The sequence below is a fragment of the Procambarus clarkii genome, chromosome 23 (genome assembly GCF_040958095.1).
Source record: "Procambarus clarkii isolate CNS0578487 chromosome 23, FALCON_Pclarkii_2.0, whole genome shotgun sequence".
Taxonomy (NCBI): Eukaryota; Metazoa; Arthropoda; class Malacostraca; order Decapoda; family Cambaridae; genus Procambarus; species Procambarus clarkii.
This window is the reverse complement of record NC_091172.1, coordinates 16,018,109-16,041,568: the sequence shown is the minus strand read 5'-3', so window position 1 is coordinate 16,041,568 and position 23,460 is coordinate 16,018,109. Positions and strand designations below refer to the sequence as shown.

Genomic DNA, 23,460 nt, shown 5'->3' with positions numbered 1-23,460 from the left:
CATAAATCCCCTTCATACTTTAAATTTTTATAATTAAAACGTACAGTATACTTATTTCATAATTTTATTGACAGGCACTTAGCAAGGCGAGCCACTATGGCATTTTGCTAAAGTGCAAGCTCATGAAGTAAATTTTGATAAAAGCTCACACTTTAATTAAATAATCATAGGTTCACCTTGCTATGTCCATGTACACATACTTTGCACATTACTCATCTAATATTGCTTTTATTTTTTGTCTTCCAGGAAATTAGCTTTACACATGAAAATACAGTAATTATCATAAGAAAGCACCAAGCCAATAAGACTTTACTTCCATTATTCAAAGGGTTCTAAATATCACTCAGAAGGCCAATACTAGAGCAAAAATAAGACAAGCAATGTCAAAGGTATCTGATTCAGCAAGGATCTTGCTGAAGAACTCAGGGATAGTGGTAAAGCAAGATCTACACTCATACTGAAAATCTGGACATTCTTCAAGGAGATGCACAACTGTAAGCAGGAGGATGAAGTTATCAACATGAAAGTTAGGATATATGTTTAGTCACATTTTAGTGCATTGTAGCACTACTAAAGTAACAAGGTAAAGAATGAATTTATACCTTTAATTAAATCTTTATTTCTTCACACTTTATACATTAGTTTTGTTAACTATGCAGGAAAATATTCCAATTGCATTTTTCACACAGACAAAATGGTTTTAATATCTTCTAATCACTACATTTTGTCTTTTTCTTCTTGAATGGTCCAATCATAGTCTCTGGCATCGGCTGGTAAGGCTTGCTGTCAAGTCTAGTGGTATCTTTAAGAATTCTTGCACCTAAAATCAATAAAAACCACTTAATAAGAACCACTTCAACATAAAACTAAAATCAAACATTTTAAACATTAGGCTTGAAGCAAAGTTGGCTTTAATTTAAAGCTTAGGAAAATTAAACAAAATTAGTTTCAGAAACTATACAAATTTTTCTCTGACATTCCTGTACAGTACATGCTAGTCAAATGTAGATTCTGGTTTCTTTGTTTGCAGTGTAACCAGTTCTCCCAATTTCTTGAATGTTAGGACAGTCAGATCTAGCCAATGTTAGGACAGTCAGATCTAGCCAATGTTAGGACAGTCAGATCTAGCCAAACTCAGTCCCACTAAAATACTATTGCCCCACGTGTGGGAAATTACCAAAATTTCGGGAAGGTGGGAAATACTGTACAAGTTCGCTTATTCAAATTCCACTAAACTAGATATTTGGGTTAGCCGGCCAAAATCGCATCCAGATAATTTTCTGGCAAAACTTCTCCATATCCGGGGATTAGGTTATGTAAATTTTCAATAATTACATATTTCAAGATCTACATTATCGAACAAGAAAGCAAACTGCAACAAGGTAAGCTTTAGTTTCTCTTTTAAATTATATTTTTGATATAATTTTTTTAGTGTGTTAAAGTTCAAATTATGTTGGTTGGGTACAACAAATTTTGAATATGGTCATTTTTTAACTTATCCTGTAAGAATTCTGCTTACCTGGATGGGGGACCTTCCCATATAGTCCGATAATTCAAACTTTTTCTATATTACAACACAATGTGAAAATTCAAAGCCTTAATTTAAACAAGATATATATGAACTAACAAATAGGTACTATTGCAGGTATATATGAAGTGGAAGTTGTGACTTACTCCCCCTCCCACCCTCTTGAAGAATATGGCTGGATAATTGTGGGTAAACAATGATTTCAGTGTTAAGTTTTTGATTAAAGTTTTGGGTCCATGTTATGCTCAATTATCCAAGTTATCAGACTGGTAAACTGGTAGGTAAATGCAACATTTCATTACAACACCAAGAAAATAGAACAAAAGAATGCAGTATAAATTATTTGGTCGCGTATAAAGAAGGATGAACTAAGATATGAATGATAATACAGTGACAGGGCCCCAAGGGAAAAGCTTGACTGTGAGAAGTTGGAAAGCAAATAAAATATATTTAATTAGTTACAATACAAAACCAGATGTCAAGATCTGAGAGAGAAGGTAGAGAAATGTAGAGTATTTTACAGTACAAAAAACTGAAGTATGTCAACAGAACAGTTCAGTTTGATATCTCATACACAGTAATGTAAAATGAGTAGGTAAGTATGTAAATGGATGGTTATACACAGATGCAAACAAAGAGTAAAAATACTGTAGGTGTATATAAAAAGCAACCCCCCCCTCTGAGCAGGCCACTTTGTTGTTCTCTCGGGTAATGGCCCGTCCTCCCATGGCCAGATAGATCTACCAAATAACAGTCTGGAAATGGTAACAAGTTCCACTTCCCAGTTCAATAGTCCAACCACTTGGACCAGACGACAGTGTCTGGTCCAGTTCCAGTTACCTTCCCAGTTCAGTTTATCTTTGCTATAATGGGGGAAAGGAGAAATGCTTGAAATTTCTCTGTCAAAGACAGAATGACTTCTAGGAGGTTCATTTATCTACAAAAAAAATTCTCCAAGTGATACTCTGCCTTTAACAGACTGCCAAATTGCTCTGTTAATTTCTAGATGGCCCGCCTAACTGATAATCCAGATTGTCATCAGCTGTCAGTACTTGAGCTGTTAACAGTTGCAAGGAGCTGTCCACCTTACATTTATCCTTGCTCTACCTTGCTGAATATTCCTTAGTAACTTTTCCCTATCCTGGTAACCGTTTCCTGTAATATTTAGTCAAGTAGCTTGCAAAGAACCCTACTGCACTTGGAAATGATTGTCAACATGGCCTGTATATTTAGGTTATGTTCACAGGAGTGGATCTAGCTCAGAAGTAATATACATTATCTGGATGCTACAGAACATGTGCAGAATTGAATGAAAAGCAAGTGACTTTAACCACTGAACTGCGCAACGCGCTTGCAGGCGCTCGACGGGGTGTGCGCAAACTGCCTCCGGGATCTTATATTTTTAGCATATGATTCAAAACTCCCATGGCTACATGGGGTTCACATCAGCTTCCTCGGGGCTTTTGTAAACAGACGCCATTTAAAAAAAAAATCGTGGGCAACATTCCCGGGTGTGAGAGCCTCAGTACTTAGTGAGCAACCAAGGCTGGCGCATGCAGCATGAGCTCACAGCGCTAGCCACAGCCCCGCAGCATTATTTCGTCCATTTAGGAATCTTCAAACGACTTCTTACGTTACTTTACAAAATAAACTTGTGGTCAATTATTCAGTTACAGGATTTAGTGACCAGGATTGTAACAATTGCAGGATTGTGGTGATAATTAGCGCTGTGCCTAGTATTGTGGGAGGAGGAAGTTTGGTGAGGGAGGGAGAATCCAGGTAGCGTCACTGTGTGGCAGCCAGGTAGCGTCACTGTGTGGCAGCCAGGCAGCGTCACTGTGTGGCAGCCAGGCAGCGTCACTGTGTGGCAGCCAGGTAGCGTCACTGTGTGGCAGCCAGGTAGCGTCACTGTGTGGCAGCCAGGCAGCGTCACTGTGGTAGCCAGGTAGCGTCACTGTGTGGCAGCCAGGCAGCGTCACTGTGTGGCAGCCCCTCTTGTTTTGCTCACCATCCTAACTTAGTGGTTCGCTATGGTGAACACATATGTACATGTGTATATACAATGTGCGTATATAGTGTAATAACATCAACAGGAGTATGTTGGGAGGAGCCATTTTGGTGAGGGAGGTGGCGTCATACTCGTAGCGTTGTTTGCTGGCTGCTGTATGATTTCTCATGCAGTGTATGGTGGCCACTGTGCTGTTTGGACAGTACAGTGGTTAAAGTCACTTGCTTTTCATTCAATTCTGCACATATTTTGTAACATCCAGATACTTTACTTGCATAGTTATGGTGAATAAAACATGTAGATACGTATACATAACATGTGTAAATAGTGTAATAAAAACAATAACGGTGTGGTGGGAGGAGGAATGTTGGCGAGTAAGGAGTAAGCTAGGTGTTGGAGGGGTGAGGGAGGGCTGGCTGGGTGTGGCAGCTCACACTCGCATAGTTCTAAGTGTGTTGATGGTAAATGTATATAGTGTGTGATAGTGTATAGTGTGTAAATATGTTGTAAATATACATAAATGAACATGAAACACTGGATATATGAGCAATATATGTGGACACATCTGTGACACATAAAATACAGTGTTTTGGAACAGTACGGATGTTCTACTGCCATAATATTGTGTACATGTTCATTATACATAAGATTGGCAAGAAAAAAAAAATGTATTTGGAAATGTAAGCAAAAAAAAAAGAAAAACAAAATATTTGTGGCAACTCGCGCATGTTGAAGCTGGTGTGTGACTGGCTTCGGGAGTCTACGCCACGGGCGACCACCAAATCGTGACATCACATGCCATTTTCCGGACCCCATTGCAGCCAAAAAATAAGTACAATTTCAATTTTTTTTTTTTACATATCTGTGATCAGGGAAGGGTATTTAACATTTAAAAAAAAAAAAAAAAATCCAGAGAATTTATTTCCTGCACACAGGTGGGGGGGGGGGGTATTTGCAAGGCGAGCAGCACAGTTGTTAAAAAGGAAGCCAGGCTTAAAAAAAATTGGTGTACAAGTCTAAAACATTATTTTTGGTTGTTTATACAGTAAATGAATACTGTAGTCAGGAGTAGGGATGTAAGCAACAGTAAGAAGTGAACTAGCAAGGATAAACAAATTTAAGATATTTTACCTTTATAGGGACAAAAAGGTACGGGTAGACAAGCCCCCTGCTAGATCTTTCTGGATTGTGGGAAATAGTTTTAAAATATTTATTATTGATAAATATTGTCGGTGGAGGGGGGGGGGCGGCCCCCTCAGCTGTCAGGGGACCTGACAGCTGAGTGGACAGCGCTTTTGATTCATAGTCCTGAGGTTCTGGGTTCAATTCCCGGTGAAGGCAGAAACAAATGGGCAGACTTTCTTTCACCCTGATGCCCCTGTTACCTTAGCAGTATATAGGTACTTGGGAGTTAGACAGCTGCTACTGGCTGCTTCCTGGGAGTGTGTAACAAAACGGAGGCCTGGTCCTCGACCAAGCCGCGGGGACGCTAAGCCCCGAAATCATCTCTAGATAACCTCATGAAGATATACTAGCCCCTAGTAAGTTGTAAGCTATATTTAACGGAGTGAAAGGTTTAAATATTTCCCTTTGTACAGTAAATTCCTATACAGTATTTGTCAAAATATTAGCATTTGAGGAGTGTGTGAATTCATTGAAAAGGGGGTTGCAGCTACTTACCCAAGACCTCATGTTTCACTGACAGGCTAACTTGATAACCACGAAGCTACACAACTTATTCCCCAGAGTTTGCATTTTTTTTAAATTAGAAACTGATAATATGGTTAACATTCATAACAAATCTTAATGTTGAATGAATTGTATAATATTTTACTGTTAAATAAAATCAGCTCAACTTACTGTAATGTCCATTTTCTTTCCTTACAGCTTGTATAACAGTTGTCCGTAGTACTTGCTCCACTTGTTGCCCAAATGTTAAGAGCTGAAAAGGTTACAAGAAAAAAAAAAAAAAGACACCTGTATTAGTACTGCACCCGGTACTGATCTGGTTTATAAATTCAAAAGCTATTTCAATGTTTTGTTCACGGAAGATCAGACAATGTAAGGTATTCAGTAACCAACACAAGTGCTTGAATTACACAAAATAGGCAAAGAATTTGTTGAGCAGTTGCAGAGCACTGAAAACTAGATAAATCCCAGAACAAAATATTAACCTCCAAAAATACTTCAACTTCCTAAATTTTTAAGTGGAACATGGAAAATAACTAAATATGCTTCAACTACACATGGGCAATCATCAAAAAGCATCTTCAGGCTAGCATATCTCTGGATTCAAGCACAGTGGTTCCTATCAGGTACAGGGAATACAATGATTACAGGGTGCTGTTATAAACACAGGGTGCTATAATGTGTACATCAAGTTTAATGAACTTAGGATGTAGTGAGCACAGGCTATTATGGCCTGCATAAATTAATAATAAATGTACAGTACTTGCATGTTTGTACACTAAATGAATTATAAATTCATAATTACAGTACAGTGTACTTACAAATAAAAGTATACTTTATATGGTGTATGTGGCAATTGTGGGGGGAGAGGGAACGTTAGATTATTAGATTATAGAAGGGCAATGGTATGGGGAATTGGATGGAGGTTTCAGATACCAAATTCATTATTCTATCCATCTAGACCTAATCTGATATCCAGGTTACAATATGGCTGGAGAGAAACACCATTATACAATTCTTTTTATTAAATTATTATTAAAAGTAAAACTCATAAAATCTTTAAAGTCAAGACAAGAAATTATACAGCACTGATACCACAGAGCTTAAAGTGCCCATGTAAGACTATTGAAGGTGGCTGGGAATCACTGAAGAAAGATCAATTCATCCAGATTAACAGAAGTCAGAAGGCCAGCATCCAAGGAATGGGATGTGGTAAACCACCTTTGTTTAAACAATTAACTGTTGTCATGATGTGGGAATGCAACCAAACAGAAATGACCCAGGGTGGAGCTATTATCTTGAATGAGAACTTATATACCCATAAATTCCTTCACATAATAATATGTTTACACAAGAGCCTGAAGCCAATATTCCTGGCCAGAAGAACAGCAACCACAAAGCCCCATTCCCTGAAATTGGTGAAGTGTAGTGGCTACATTATCGGCAGTATTGATAGCTGCTACAATGCCATCTGCACCTTACCCCAGACCAAACCACTTCTCCCTGCTTAGCTGCTAGATGATCAAAAAGCAACATTGGTCTGGGTAGCAGGCAGCTGCAGACAGGTACTGTATATAAGATGACAAACCAATACATGACCAGCCAATATACACACAAAATAATGTCTTCCTGTTGTTCTCTCTTGTAAACCACAGAGGCACAATAATCGTGCCTATTTGTCTAGAAATCTCAATTTATATTGCTTTTGCTACCCAGCCACTTTGACTGGACGGAAGATTGATCGTCTCACTTCATGCAGGTCATCATTCAATCCCTAACCATCCAAGTGGATGGGCACCATTTCTTCCCCCTATCTCAACCCAAATCCTTATCATGATCCCTTTCCAGTGCTATAAAGTCGTAATGGCTTGGCACTTTCCCCCTGATAATTAAAAAAAATTAAAAAAAAATGAAGTGTGAAATACCTCTTCTACTGCATCAGCACTGGACACGTGTTTATTCTTTGCAAATTCAGTATTGATTTTCTCGCGAGCCTCTGGAAAGATTAGATAAAACATTTTAACAAAGACCTAGAAAAATTTAAAAATCATAGTAATATAAATCTTCTATCAAATGTTTTATTAAATTTTACATCTCAGAAGTATAAATTGTTAGGCAATAACCCACCTAATACTAGACAAAAGTATGTTTCATTACATTCAACGGCCTTTTCTAGTGGGCCACTCTGTGGCTCCTGAGCTGTGACACAGGCTGTCAAGCCTTAGGGAATTGCACTGGTCCTTTGAGGCTTACCTAAGCCTATTGGAAGACAGGACCAGAACCTGATTCTCTGTACAGGGTAAGTGGAACTTAAGAGATCCAAGAGACACTCAAAACCAAGAAGAAATCTGCCAGAAAGTATTAGCACAAATCCATCAGAAAGTATAAGCACATCACAATAAGCAAAATCCTGAAGAAACTTTGAAACCCAAAGGAAAATGAGGCAATCATTATTGTTGTAAGAAAATAACCCAGCAATGATGCATCCAACTGACATCAGATGGTGTTATGACCCCTGGGTTCTTAATTGGCACTGCCTGGAACCCAGGCTCAAATAGGGTTCTGTTTTATATTCATGCAGGGATCATTCACTTAAGTATTTTGGTAGTGGTAGGCCCCTGACAGTTAGGGATATGTGTGGGTTTTTGAGTAAGTAAATATTAGAACATTAATTGATAGGTTGGGTACATAGGAGGGAGAATTAGCTAGCAATACAGACTTGTATTTAAAGGGGACCTGAAACTTGCTTGGTTGATGGTTCCATTTCTCTACCAGACATAGGATTAACCTTGTTACTCACAGAGCTGGTGTACTCTGAGTTAATTATTAGTACAGTGTGTCCTGAATTGAATGAACTATATGGGGCGAGACCAATTTGTTCTACCCGTTAGCCCCAGGCTGTCCCTCCCCTCCGTGTGAAAATAACAGAGGTCCTACATCCACTATCAACAAAACAAAAATCACAGAAAATCTATTATGTACAATATTTATCATTTTGAACATGGCACATGATAGAACAATCATTGGTAAACAATTCCTTATCAAAATCATAACTGTGACCGTTATTGGTGGCTGCAAATATGATGTAATGGCCAGGATTTCCATGAGCCATCTATATCAGTCTCTATATAAATATTCATACAAAAATCATTTATCAAGAATTCTTCCTTTTCACTATGGTATTTGATAGAACAATCCTTTACAAACAATTTGAAATAAAAATGCTACATATATGAGCTTATTGAATCCAATCAAGAGAAATCACCTAATTAATGCAACAAACCGACAAGAGGATGGGGCAGTTGGCGGGCCACCAGTGATAGGGGAAGAGGGTCGGGGCCGGCCGCTGGTTGTCAGGTGCGGTAGGGGGTGGGGGGATTGTAGCATGTCAGCAGTAGAGGAGGGGAGGGTGGCAGCAGTCAGACTGGCCAGATCAAGCCTCGGGCTAGACCTCGGGCCAGACTCTAGTAATGTTGATCGAGTCAACATTGCCCGAGTCACAGGCACAGGCGGAGTCACAGGGAGGCAGGTACCACCTGCCTCACCTGACACCACCTTCCACCACTGACACCACTTGCCTCCCAACACCACCTTCCACCACCAGTCTTTTCTGACAACCCCCAATGAGAATAACTTCCACCACCTGACACTTAACCACTTGCCCCCAGACTCCAACCCTCACCAATGACAAAATCTGCCTCTTGTACAACTGTTTACACTTTAGTGAATCGTAGTTGATGACAGTGGCTGTTGTCAACTATGACCGCTCGGTCTCAGTGATCGCTTGGATGAACAATCCTCACTTAATCGAACATTTGTATGTTCCACTGAACATTTAGTACCGAATTCAATTTGTTCAGATCATCCCGTAATTCGATAGAATGGGGTTTGTTAGAGTGAGGAGATGTTAGTTATACTTAGACCTGTTCAAGTAGCAAGTACAGTAAAGGCTTGTCTTGGAAGACTAGAACTTATTACTGTACGATCAGTTATTTACTCCGGCAGCAACCGCATGGCTGAAAGAGAGAGCTCCTCCTGTTCAAGTGATCGGTGCTGAGTGGTTGTGGGTCTGGAGTGGCATTCCTCTCCCTCTTTGTTTTCCTCCTCCTCTTCCCTTATCTTTTCAATACCAAGTAGTGTATCATGCCATTGTAGTCTTAGGGTATTCTTTTGTGTCCTCTAAGCCAGTGTTTTGAGCCCAAGTGTTACCTCCGGGGTGGCTCAGGGTGACCACGTGTTGTGTTAGTTACCAGTGTATGTTCTGCCCCTTAAGGAATGTAGTCTTACCTCTAGCTGCTGTTTGTAACCCTCGTCTCCTGCCTATGTGGAACGCAGGGAATTAACGCAAGATTGAGGTGGTAAGAGAATTATTGTACTTGGGGGATTAGGGTTAATAAATTATATATTAAGGTTGAGAACCGGAGTATCCTTTTAACATTGTTGTAGTGGGGTGGTTAATCTTCCCGGATTACAGACCAGTTATAGTATTTAACATTTGCTGGGAATTGTGTTCCCTGGGGACCGGGCCTTACATAACCCCACTGTTTAGTAACTCCTTGACCTTAGATATTGACCCCACAGAGCAAACACTAGTCAATTGTAACAAATGGCATGCTAGGTCATTTACAACCACATAGATTCACGGAAGATGAAAAGGAAATGTGTGAAACACTAAACGAAAAGTTCCAAAGTGTGTTTGTACAAAATGAAATCTTTAGGGAACCAGATACAATAAGAATTCCAGAGAACAACATAGAACACATAGAGGTGTCTAGAGACGAAGTGGAAAAAATGCTCAAGGAGCTCGGTAAGAACAAAGCAGCTGGCCCAGATGGCGTTTCACCATGGGTTCTGAGAGAATGTGCATCTGAGCTCAGCATTCCACTTCACCTGATCTTTCAGGCATCCCTGTGTACAGGAATCGTAGCAGACGGGTGGAAACAGGCTAACATAGTTCCAATCTACAAAAGTGGCAGCAGGGAAGACCCCCTCAATTATAGACCTGTATCATTGACAAGTGTAATAGTGAAAGTATTGGAAAAACTAATCAAAACTAAATGGGTAGAACACCTAGAGAGAAATGATATAATATCAGACAGACAGTATGGTTTTCGATCTGGAAGATCCTGTGTATCGAATTTACTCAGTTTCTATGATCGAGCCACAGAGATCTTACAGGAAAGAGATGGTTGGGTTGACTGCATCTATCTGGACCTAAAAAAGGCTTTCGACAGAGTTCCACATAAGAGGTTGTTCTGGAAACTGGAAAATATTGGAGGGGTGACAGGTAAGCTTCTATCATGGATGAAAAATTTTCTGACTGATAGAAAAATGAGGGCAGTAATCAGAGGCAATGTATCAGAATGGAGAAATGTCACAAGTGGAGTACCACAGGGTTCAGTTCTTGCACCAGTGATGTTTATTGTGTACATAAATGATCTACCAGTTGGTATACAGAATTATATGAACATGTTTGCTGATGATGCTAAGATAATAGGAAGGATAAGAAATTTAGATGACTGTCATGCCCTTCAAGAAGACCTGGACAAAATAAGTATATGGAGCACCACTTGGCAAATGGAATTTAATGTTAATAAATGTCATGTTATGGAATGTGGAATAGGAGAACATAGACCCCACACAACCTATATATTATGTGAGAAATCTTTAAAGAATTCTGATAAAGAAAGAGATCTAGGAGTGGTTCTAGATAGAAAACTATCACCTGAGGACCACATAAAGAATATTGTGCAAGGAGCCTATGCTATGCTTTCTAACTTCAGAATTGCATTTAAATACATGGATGGCGATATACTAAAGAAATTGTTCATGACTTTTGTTAGGCCAAAGCTAGAATATGCAGCTGTTGTGTGGTGCCCATATCTTAAGAAGCACATCAATAAACTGGAAAAGGTGCAAAGACATGCTACTAAGTGGCTCCCAGAACTGAAGGGCAAGAGCTACGAGGAGAGGTTAGAAGCATTAAATATGCCAAAACTAGAAGACAGAAGAAAAAGAGGTGATATGATCACTACATATAAAATAGTTACAGGAATTGATAAAATCGACAGGGAAGACTTCCTGAGACCTGGAATTTCAAGAACAAGAGGTCATAGATTTAAACTAGCTAAACACAGATGCCGAAGAAATATAAGAAAATTCACCTTCGCAAATAGAGTGGTAGACGGTTGGAACAAGTTAAGTGAGAAGGTGGTGGAGGCCAAGACCGTCAGTAGTTTCAAAGCGTTATATGACAAAGAGTGCTGGGAAGACGGGACACCACGAGCGTAGCTCTCATCCTGTAACTACACTTAGGTAATTACACTTAGGTAATTACAATTCCCCCTCCCCTCCCCTCCCCTTTTTTCCACAACTCCCATGGGCAAAAAGATATGGTATGAGGAGCTCTCAAGTGGCCCACCAGAAAATTGTTTCATAACATTCAATGCTTGATTTCTGGAAGTGACCCCTCAGTAGCTTCCCAAGCTAGCTTACAACCAGCATCTTGGCAGACGAGGTTGTCTTTAATGAAAGGGGGAAAAAAAAACAGAAAAGACGGAGGGAACGGAAGGCCCTGCTGTCCACAGTGATGCAGAACCCACTACAGGGGTATCCCCTTATGAGTCGGTGCCTACAGGCCTCTAGTCTGAGGCTGAGTAGGCAACCTGTTCTCTTGCTAAACACTACATTTTTTACACAATTGACCCCAACATAAAAATGCAGTGGTTTAGGGAAATTAAAATCCCCATAATATTGATGCTTCATAAGCCTGACTATCAGTTCCAGTATTTTAGGTGGGTAGCACAGGTACTGATGCTTTTAGTTAGGCTAAAGTACTGCATTTTTTATGGAGGGGAACTCAACAGAACAGGCTTAAGTAGGAGCCTGTACTAATAGAAAAGAAGTCAAGAGGCCAGGAGCAGGAAAAGTACATAGGATTAGTACTTGAACCCTCATCATAACCATTCATCAAAAGGCTGCATATGCAGCAACAGATAAGAACAATAACATATATGTGACCAAGGTGCACTTCTGGCTGAATAGCAGGACTCTACCACACATAGGGAGCAGAGCTAGATACAACAGCCACACATGCACACAGCTAACTACTATGAGTCCCCATCAACAAACATTGTAGTGGAGAGCAAACACCTAAGTTACACGAGTGAGATGACTTGAGAGGATTCGACTCAATGAGGAGGAAACCCAAACCCGCAGAGCAGATAACTCTGGTGGAGTAAGGAAGACATAACTGGCTTCCAGTTATGTCTACCAGGGAAAAGAAAACTCATATATACCTGGAACACACAATAGGCAGGTGGCACAAAACCCAATAGAGAACCAGGTAATCTATATAAATAAAAATGTAAATGTTTGTTCAAAATCGCTAATCTCCAAAAGTTCTTCACTGATTGCCTTGAAATTTTCATGCAACGTTCCATTCGTATCCGAGTTGGTTTTTATATACATACTGTACTATATAGATGTCATGTCTGTGACGGGAAAAACATACTGTTTTGAAAAACTGTTTTTCATGTGAGGGAAATCTTCGAAACCTCTTTACCAATTGCTTTGAAATTTTGATAACATTGCATTCGAATACACGCATGTTTTTATCTATTATATAGATGCCACACCTGTGACAGGTAAAACGTGCTTTTTTTGAAAAACAGTGCCATCTGTTGCACATAATAGCAACACACGCTATACTAACCATGTTACGATTCCATTTCAATGTTTACGATTGCATTGATAAATTAAATTTTCATAATTTCAATTTATTTTCATTTTGATTTAATTTTTTGTGTGACACTGCATTGGAATTGAGCTGTGGTTTTTACCATACTGTTCATTTCGTGAGTATAGTTTATTTTTTTTATTTTTTCATTGTTTTTAATTTTGTTTTTTAACTGTTCTACTTATTTTTCAGTGATGGGAACATCAGATCATTTGGTGTTCCCATTTTTCTGATAGGAACATTAGATCATTTGGCAGCGCATCGAACAAGGGAGTGGGGAATTGCGGTGAGGACAAGGGGACGGGAGTGGGGGATGGTGGGGAGGACGAGTGGACAGGGAAATTGGGGAATATTAGCAACAAGGGGATGGGGGAGTGGAGAATGGTGGGGAGGACAAGGGAACAGGGAAGTGGGGGATGGTGCAGAGGACAAGAGGATGGGGAAGGGGGGGTAATGGTGGAGAGGACAAGGGGACGGGAGAGTGTGGCATGGTGAGGAGGACGAGGGAATGGAAAATGGTGAGGAGGACGAGGGAATGGAGAATGGTGAGGAAGACAAGGGGACAGTGGGATGGGGGATGGTGGGGAGGACAAGGGGACAGGGAAGGGGGGAATAGTGGGGAAGACAAGGGGACAGGCGGAAATAGGGAATGGTGGGGAGGACAAGAGGACGGGGGAGTTGGGTATAGGGGAAAGAAGAGGGGACAAGGGAGTGGGGAATGCTGGGGGGGGCGAGGAGTGGGGGATGGTGGGGAGGACTAAGGGAGGGGGAATGGTGGAGACGGGGGAGTGGGGAATGGTTGGGAGGACGAGGGGACAGGGGAGGGAGGGAATAGTGGGAAGGACAGGGGAGGGTTGCTGTGGCCGGGTACAGCTAGTCTATATAAATAGAAATGTAAATGTTCGTTTGTTCAAAATCACTACTCTCCAAAAATTCTTCACCGATTGCTTTGAAATTTTGACAACATTCCATTCGCATACGAGTGTATTTTTATATACTGTACCTACTGTATATAAATGTCATGTCTGACGGGTAAAAACATGCTTTTTTGAAAAACTGTTTCATGTGAGGTTTTCATGCGAGGGAAATCTCCGTAACCTCTTTACAGATTGCTTTGAAATTTTGACAACGTTCCATTCGAATACGCGGGCATTTTTATATACCTACTATATAGATGCCACACACCTGTGACAGGTAAAAATGTGTTTTTTTTTAAAGCAGTGCCATCTGTTGCATGTAAAAGCAACATGCTATACTTAATATGTTACGATTCCATTTCAATGTTTCCAATTGCATTCATAAATTGAATTTTCATAGATTTTTATTTATTTTCATTTTGATTCAACTACTTTGTGTGACATTGCGTTGGAATTGAGCTGTGTTGTTTACCATACTGTTCATTTCGTGAGTATAATTTATTATTTTGTTTTTCATTGTTTTTCATTTCATTTTTTTAACTGTTCTTATTTATCAGGGATGTTGGAACATCATTTGATGTTCCCCTTTTTCTGATGGGAACATTAGATCATTTGGGAACGCATCAGACGAGGGAGTGGGGAATGGTGGGGAGGACGAGTGGATGGGGGAGGGGGTAATGGTGAAAAGGACGAAGGAATGGTGGTAAGGATGAGGTAATGGTGGGGAGGACAAGGGGACGGGGAAGGGAGGGAATGGTGGAGAGGATGAGGGGACGGGGGAGGGGGGGAATGGTGGAGAGGACGAGGGGACGGGAGGTGAGGAATGGTGGGGAGGATGAGCGGACTGGGGGTGGTGAATGGTGGAGAGGACGAGCGGATGTGGGAGGGGGAAATTGTGGGGAAGATGGGGAACGGGAGGGCTGCTGAGCTACAGCAGCGCGTGGCCGGGTACAGCTAGTGAAACAATAAAACTGTGTGGAATGAAACACTCCAGAGATAGCCAAATACCACTTATCTGAATGTGGGCCCAGTAAGGGGAGATTCAACTCTGGCTGCACCAGGCAACTGAATGAGGAGGGTGCCTAATGGGGAACCCGTATTTACGTGATTACCCAAGTGCAATTACAGGATGAGTGCTACACTCACGGTGTTTAGTCTTCTCACCACTCTGTCATATAATATTTTGAAACTACTGAGTTTTGGCCTCTACCACCTTCTCACTTAAGTTGTTCTATCTACCACACTGTTTGCAAAAGTGAATTTTCTATTTTCTTTCTGGTTATCTTTGTTTAGTTACTTCCCCATAGTTCTTATCTTTCAGTTCCAGAAACAATTTAGTTGCATGTCCTTGCACCTTTTTCCAATTTGTTGATCTGCTTCTTCACTGATACACCATACAACTGCTGAATATTCTAACTTTGGTCTCGTAAAGATTGTGAACAATGTTTTTAGTATTTTGCCATCCATGTCTTTAAAAGAAATTCTGAAACTGGAAAGCATAGTATAGGCTCCTCGCACAACGTTCTTTATGTTATCATCAAATGGCAGTTTTTTTTTTAACTAGAACCACCCCTATATCTCTTCCTTTATCAGTATTTTGTTATTTTTTTTTTTTTTTTTTTTTTTTTACATAATTTGTAGGTTGTGGTATATTTTCTCCTATTCCACATTCCATAAAGTGGCATTTATTCACATTAAATTTAATTTGCAAAGTGCTGCTCCATACATTTATTTTGTCCATGTTTTCTTGAAGCGCATGACAATCGTCCAAGTTTCTTGCATTACCCAGTATCTGCAAAAATGTTCATATAATTCTTTATTCCTTCTGGTAAATTGTTTATGTAGACAATGAACATTACATGTGCAAGAAATGATTCTTGTGGTACCCACTAGTAACATTTCTCCAGTCTGATGCATTGCCTCTGATTACTGACCTCATTTTTCACATCACAAGGGGGAAGGGGCGGGGGGGAGATATTAGGGTATTTACCACACATCAGCAATGGTTTGCCTAGTTTTCCTCAGGGTTACTAATTTCTTTCAAGCAACTGCTTGTTTTGATGTGCAGGTACTTAAGATCTATCTTGTTTGGGTTAATCTCTGATCTCCAAGTTCCACTCACTTCAGAGAAAACCTTGGCTTCCATTAAGCTCAGATGGGTCTCAGATCTGGTGTGATTCCCAAGGTTTGGCAGTTCTGGGGCTATAGCTCGAGAAGCTACCCTCTCAAATAATTTTAAATGTCTCACCGGCAAGTGCAGTTGTGTCCCCCTGGAACACAGTCAAGCGTGTACGATGCAACTGTTTGAAGCACATAAGTACCTAATAATTAAAGAAAATTATGCATTTAGAAAATTAAATAATCTATTATCATCCATATATTAAACATTTCACCTTTCCTAATGATCAATATGATGTACAGTATTATTAAATTTTATATTAATACGGTACCTACCTAGTACTCGTGTGATACAAACTGATAATGTTAAAATTAAACAAAAGGCATCATGATTAATGTATTATGTATAAAATAGTTATTTATTTATTTATGTATTTATTTACAAGAAGCTACATTGGGTTTGTGAGAATACATAGCATAGTACAGTATTTACAATCTTGTAAAGCCACTAGTACGCACAGCGTTTTGGCAGGTCCTTAATCTAACAGATAATTTTAAGTAGGTAAATTCTAGCAGAATTAATAAAATGATAACAGATACATTGCAAGAAAAAAAAAATGAAATGAGAGGGTATAGGTATAGGAGATAAGGTACATTGTATATATTAAAGTACATTGGTATATTGAAGCTCTGATTGATTACATTGACAACTTGATTGGTAATTTAAACAAGATTAATAGGCACCATACAGCCGATTGATAGTACATATAAGAAGACAGCAATGATCACAATGGTAAAGATGTTCGGATTTGGTACATAAAGATTGGGAGATTGGGTAGCAATAGATACAGTGCAATTTTAAAGCAACAAGGTAAAAAACTATGAAGATGAAATTAGGTACTTTAGTTTTTCTTTGAATGACGCAAAAGTTGGACAGCTTTTCAATTCACTAGGGAGTGAGTTCCATATACTGGGTCCCTTTATTTGCAGAGAGTGTTTACACAGATTAAGTTTGACTCTGGGGATATCAAAGAGAGATTTATTTCTGGTGTGGTGATAATGGGTCCTATTACATCTGTCCAGGGATAGTTTCAGAGCAGGATTTGCATATAAGAACAGGGTTTTGTAAATGTAGTTGACACAAGAGAATTTGTGGAGTGAGATTATGTTTAGCATGTTTAGGGAGTTAAACAAGGGAGCTGAGTGTTGTCTGAAAGCAGAATTTATTATTCTGATAGCAGATATTTGCTGGGTGATGATGGACTTGAGGTAGTTTGCAGTGGTTGAACCCCATGCACAGATACCATAATTAAGATAGGGATAGATTAGTGCATAATATAGAGAGATGAGAGCAGAGGTAGGTACATAATATCGGATTTTGGAGAGTATATCAACTGTTTTAAAGACTTTCTTAGTTATGTGTTGTATGTGGGTGCTGAAGTTGAGTCTCTTGTCTAGGAATAGGCCAAGAAACTTTCCATCATTTTTATTGCTAATGTTTACACTGTCTATCTGAAAACGAATTGCATTTGTAGATTTGCTTCCAAATAAGATGTAGTAGGTCTTTTCTATGTTAAGTGTTAGTTTGTTGGTTGACATCCATAAGTGGACTTTTTTAGTTCATTATTAACAACATTATTTAGTGTATGTGGGGTTGGGGTTAGAGTAGATGAGGGTAGTATCATCAGCAAACAATATAGGTTTCAGAATGTTAGAGACATTAGGCAGATCATTGATGTATATATAAGAAATAGGAGAGGTCCCAAGATGCTGCCCTGTGGCACTCCAACGGTTATTGGTAGAGTGGGAGAGGTTATATTATTGATGGCTACACACTGGTGTCTATCACTAAGATAGGATTGGATATAGTCCAGTGCATGTTCTTGGATTCCATAAAGATGGAGTTTACATAAGAGGTAATTGTGATTAACAGTATCAAAGGCCTTTCTCAGGTCAATGAAGAGTCCAATCGGAAACTCATTTTTGTCAAGGGCTGAGTAAATTATATCAAGGAGACTAATAACTGCATCGTTGGTACTCTTTTGGGAGCGGAAGCCAAACTGACTGGGGCTAAGAATGTCGAATTTTACGAGGCAGTACAGCTGTTTGTAGATAATTTTTTCAAATACCAGTATTTTTTATAGTATGGGTAGGTTTGATATTGGTCTATAATTATTTATGTCTGCCGGATTACCTCCTTTATGAACTGACGTTACTCTTGCTTTTTTAAGGATATCAGGGAAGGTATGACACTTGAGGGATTTGTTGAACAGCAGAGCTATAGGTGGCGCAAGGGCATGGGAGGTGCTCTTGTATACAATGGATGGAATTTCACTGATATTCCCAGCTTTGGTTTTTAGCAAGTGTATGATGGACAACATCTGTCGGGCTGACTGGTGAAAGGAGAAGAGAGTTTGGATAGCTGCCCGAGAGATATGTGTTATGTGTCTGAGTCTGTGGGATTTTACTGGCAAGGTTAGCACCAACCGATGAAAAAAAGCTATTAAATTTATTTGCCATTTCTAAATCAGTTGATGGTGTAAAGCCATCCTTAGAGAGTTATCTGGTTGTGGGAGTGTTTAGTTCCTAGGATATTAGAGATGGTATTCCATGTGCTTTTCATGTTGCCTTTTGCTTCTTTGAATCTAGTCTCATAATATGAAAGTTTAGCGTTTCTTATGATACTGGTAAGCACTGATGAGTACCTTTTAACTACTTCCTTTGTACCCTATAGTATCATATAAAATAGAGGGAGGAGGGTTGATTACAAGCCACAGGCTGCTTGTTCCTGATGAACCACTAGACATTATAGCTGACTAGTCAATACAGATACAGCAACTCAACATTTTAGCCGACCAGTTATGCAAAGAAACGTAAACAGTCCCACTCCATTTACTAATACTATTTTCAGCTATTATGACACCACATACCATATTTAATTCCTCATTGCAGTTTGCTCTTATGGTTTTGTCCTTTCTGAAAGATGAGTGTGATCTCAGAAGATGAAATTCCTCCTTTAATTATGTATTGTGTCTTCATGTTTTGTTGATCTCAAAAAGCTGGCATTTTCAACCTCACAATATGTCAAATTTATTTACCTGTATAATATTAGGAGTCTGGCATTGGAGTAGCAGTAATTTAAATTGTCATTGTTCCTAGGAGGCTGAAAAAAGTGATCCTGTATTCTGAAAATTATTCTGTTGCAAATGTTAGTTTACATAAGAGTATTAACAGTTAACAATATATACTGTTACAGTAAGTAATTCATGAGTCTGGATAGTGTTGAATGCAAGGCAGCAAGGCAAGGAGCAAGAGGAGAAGAGATGTTCATTGACTATTTGGTGAGGAAATGTCTTCTAGTAGAATTCAAATTCACACTCAAATTTTTATTCTGGAAAAGTACATACATAGATGATAAGTTACAAACATAATGTTGGATTTATTGATAGAGCTAGTACATACAATACCTAAAGCCACTAATATGCATAGCATTTCGGGCAAGGTGTGGGGGGAAAAAAAAAAACGGACTAGAATTCTGAGTGTACTGTTCTTGCTAGATGTCTTCCATCTTTTGCACTGCAACTGCCAGGATCAGCAGAGTCCAGTGTGGTGTGCTTATTCCAGATTAGATGCCTGTGCCAGGTAAGTCCACTACGGGCTCACCATAGCCTATGCTACTTGGAACATTTTGTTCCGAGTAGCTGAATCTAAAACAACATGCTTACTCTATATTGTAGAGTGGTAGTAGTTTGTAACTAATTCCATTTGTCCGAGGACAGGCAGCCAGTGTATGTATACATATTAGGCTGATATCGAGGTCTCTGCCTCCCTGACGGTCAAACTACTGACTTCTCCAGGATGCAACTCTAGAACAGTTGACTAACTCCAGGGCACCTATTTGCTGCTTGGTGAATAAATGCATTAGGTGAAAGGAAACGTGCCTAACCATTTCTGTCCCACTGTAGTATTCCAACCCGTCCTCGACTCAAGTCCATTCCATCCAGCGGTCAACCCCACAGACGCATTCATAAATTTTAACATGCTGTTCATTCAAAACGGGAATTTTCTCAAGTATAAATTAATATTATAATATATTGGCATATTGTGTATATATAGGCATTGGATAGGTTAGGTTAGGTTAGGTTAGGTGTTTATTTATTTATTTATTTATTTATGCATATACAAGAATGTACATAAGGAATGTGAGGATACAATTATGGTAATTACAGTCTTGTAAAGCCACTAGCACGCGCAGCGTTTCGGGCAGGTCCTTAATCTAAGAAAATTTTAAGGAGGTAAATACTTGCAAAATTTATAGACAAAAAAATGATAACAGATTACATGGAATGGAAAAAAAAAAAAAAAAAAAAAGATGAGAGAAAATTATAGGTACAGTATATTAAAGCACATAGGTAGCTATGATTGATTGCAATGACAGCTTAAAATGGTAGTTGACAACAAATTGGTAGGCACAATACAGCAGAAACAATATAAGATTGATTGCAATGACAGCTTGAATGGTAGTTGACAAAAATTGGTAGTCACAATACAGCATATGGCTAGCACATAAAAGAAGACAGCAATGAACACAATGATAAGGTTGTTTGATATTACATAAAAATTAGGAGATTGGGTACCACTAGGTACAGAGCAAATTAAAGCTCAGTGTAGGAAACTAAATAGATGAAGTTAGGTACTTTTTGGTTTTGCTTTTAAATAAGGCAAAAGTTTTACAGTTTTTCAATTCACTAGGGAGTGAGTTCCATAGACTAGGTCCCTTAATTTGCATAGAGTGTTTACACAGATTAAGTTTGACCCTGGGGATATCAAAGAGATATTTATTTCTGGTGTGGTGATAATGGGTCCTATTACATCTGTCCAGGGAGAGTTTCAGAGCATGGTTTGCATTTAAGAACAGGGTTTTGTAAATGTAGTTGACACAAGAGAATGTGTGGAGGGAGTTAATATTTAGCAAGTTTAGAGATTTAAACAAGGTTTAGGTTCTGTTGGCGATTATTTGTATTTGTAGTACGTGGGTGAAGCATTTATAGCGTTGCGATTCGAACAAAATTCGTCAATGAAGCACTTGTTCCGGATATGTTCGAACGTCAGCAGTTGTGAGTCGTGTGTAAACCGCTTTTCATTCATAAACAGGGGGTTTGGCGGGTGCATGGAATCACTTTTGGATCTTTGTTTGGAGGACGGGCTGAGTATTCGAACCTGGAATTCCAGATTGTGAAAAGAACGAACCAAACTGTTACCGAGACCCCCATTCTAGAGGCACGCTACAATCATTTCAATTTAATGCCGTACTTGTTTGCAGAAATATATTAGGTCTGAGTCACTAAGTAGTTATCAAAAGCATGCACTAAAACAGGAGCACTATGTAGTGATTCACCGAGTAAATGGCTTAAGAAATATCTGAATTATGAACCTAACTACAGTACAATAACTGAATTATGAACCTAACTACAGTACAATAACTGAATTATGAACCTAACTACAGTACAATAACTGAATTATGAACCTAACTACAGTACAATAACGTTCTAATTGTAGACGACCAAGACAAATTCCCAGACAATCCAATCAAGACATGAAACAAGTGATGTAAGGAGCCCGAAGAATGAATGACTAGTACTGTAATGAGTACAGTAGGATGGAGGAACGATACGATCCTACCCGTGAGTATGCAGTTCACAGTAAACTTCCACCAACACCAGGAGTATGGGGTGCACAATCAACTAGCTATCAGGTGCAACACAAGTCACACAATACCTTCTTCCTCAACTCCTGGTTCATCGTATACTGAGCACTTGCAGTTCAAGGTGTCAGCAGATAACAGACGGGAGTCAGCTGACCGTCAGCTGCTCAACAGTATGGTCAGGCGTCCGCGACCCGTCACCCTACTAGTACTGTAGTTGGGTTAACCCATGTGAGGTCAACGTTTACAGCCCCGCACCTGTGCCAGGTAAGTCCATTACGGGCTCAACATAGCCGGTGTTACTTCCAACTTTTTATTCTAAGCTGAATCTAAAATCACTACCATGTGAGATGTCCCAAAAAATATGTAACTATTGTCATTAAAAAAAAAATACAAAATTGTAATCTACATATTAAATTTGTTGTCATGACAATATCCAAAGTGGAAGCGAAGATATATGCATTTCATAATGAATACCATCGGAGCCCGCCGCCGTAGAACCGCAGAGGGCCAGGGCAGAACGAAGTTCAGAGAGAGAGAAGGGATCATTATAGGGAAGCTGAAAACGAGTGCAGAAATCTAAAGGACGAGACTCAAGGACAGGTTTACGAAGAAGGAAAGATTGGGGAAGATGAAGACCAGAGCTAACAGAAGAAAAGTGGGAACCCAGTACGGAAGCGACCTGCAACGGGTCCGCCACAAGAGTATCATGGAGGTGGAGGACCGGTGAAACATCGGGAACGAACTTACCCGCTATCTTGCGGATACGCTTCCAGATCTGGGGCAGAGGAGTTTCGGACGTAATTGTTGAGACATAAGATGCCCAACATTCACGTTTAGCCGTACGGATGGCCCTACGGGCCACCGCACTCGCTTTCCGAAAGAAAAGAAAAGAATTGGTCGTCTGCCTACGGCGGTGCCTCTTCCAGGCTGCACGCTTACAGCCCGAGCACAGTCTGCATTCCACCAGGGAACGCACTTCCGTGGACCCCGAGAGGAAGAGCGAGGAATAGAGCGGAGGGCAGCGTTGAAGACAGTGTCATGAAAAAGGAGGAGAGCGCGAGAAAGAGGCAGAAGAGAGAGGTCAGAGAGAGCAGCACTGAAGGTAAATAGGGTCCAGTCCGCCTTAGCAAACTGCCACCTAGGGAAAGAGAGGGAAGGGCGAAAAAAGAAAAAGGAAACAAGGATGGGGAAATGATCACTGCCATGGAGGTCATCAAGAACCTGCCACGTGAAATCTAAGTAAAGAGAAGAAGAGCAGAGAGAAAGATCAAGACAAGAAAGGGTGCGAGTCCGAGAGTCCAAATGAGTGGGCTCACCAGAATTCAGAAGAGACAGGGAAGAAGAGAGGAGAAACGGCTCAAGACGACGACCCCGGGTATTCGTCAGAACGTCACCCCAAAGAGAATGACGTTCAGGCAAACGTCATTGACGTCATGACGTGGCAAACGTCATGACGTGGCAAAGAACCAGAACACCCTACTGCTGTTAGCTTCCTCAACTGTATGAATTCCTGCCTCCTCATACCCTTAATCACTAGACCTACTAGAATCACTGATAGCACTGCCACGACTCTAGATCACATCTGGACCACATCTGGACCACATCTAGATCACATCTGGACCAACATAACCTCTCCGCTTACTTCAGGTATAATCACCGATAGCACTACAGACCACTACCCCACATTTCTCTTAACTAACATTAGCAAACCACCTCTAGAAACAAGGGAGTTAAGCTTTAGGCTGCACAATGAAA

The 23,460-nt window shown here is 39.9% G+C and overlaps 1 protein-coding gene across 3 annotated transcripts; it reads right to left on the bottom strand.

Annotated features, from left to right (window-relative positions):
- Positions 1–595: 595 nt before the first annotated feature.
- On the bottom strand, positions 596–22,637 carry LOC123764039 (complex III assembly factor LYRM7). 3 transcript variants are annotated; one of them, XM_069329912.1, is made up of 5 exons: positions 22,453–22,637; positions 16,129–16,201; positions 7,151–7,221; positions 5,397–5,478; positions 596–820 (listed from the first exon to the last, which is right to left on the bottom strand). In XM_069329912.1, the coding sequence occupies exons 2-5, from the start codon at positions 16,193–16,195 to the stop codon at positions 711–713; spliced, it is 330 nt and encodes a 109-aa protein (XP_069186013.1). In that variant the 5' UTR covers positions 16,196–16,201; positions 22,453–22,637; the 3' UTR covers positions 596–710. The 3 variants fall into 3 exon arrangements, with proteins under 3 accessions (XP_069186013.1, XP_045607462.1, XP_045607464.1); XM_045751506.2 differs by lacking the exon at positions 22,453–22,637 and adding an exon at positions 21,777–21,979; XM_045751508.2 differs by lacking the exon at positions 22,453–22,637 and adding an exon at positions 21,681–21,744.
- Positions 22,638–23,460: the final 823 nt, after the last annotated feature.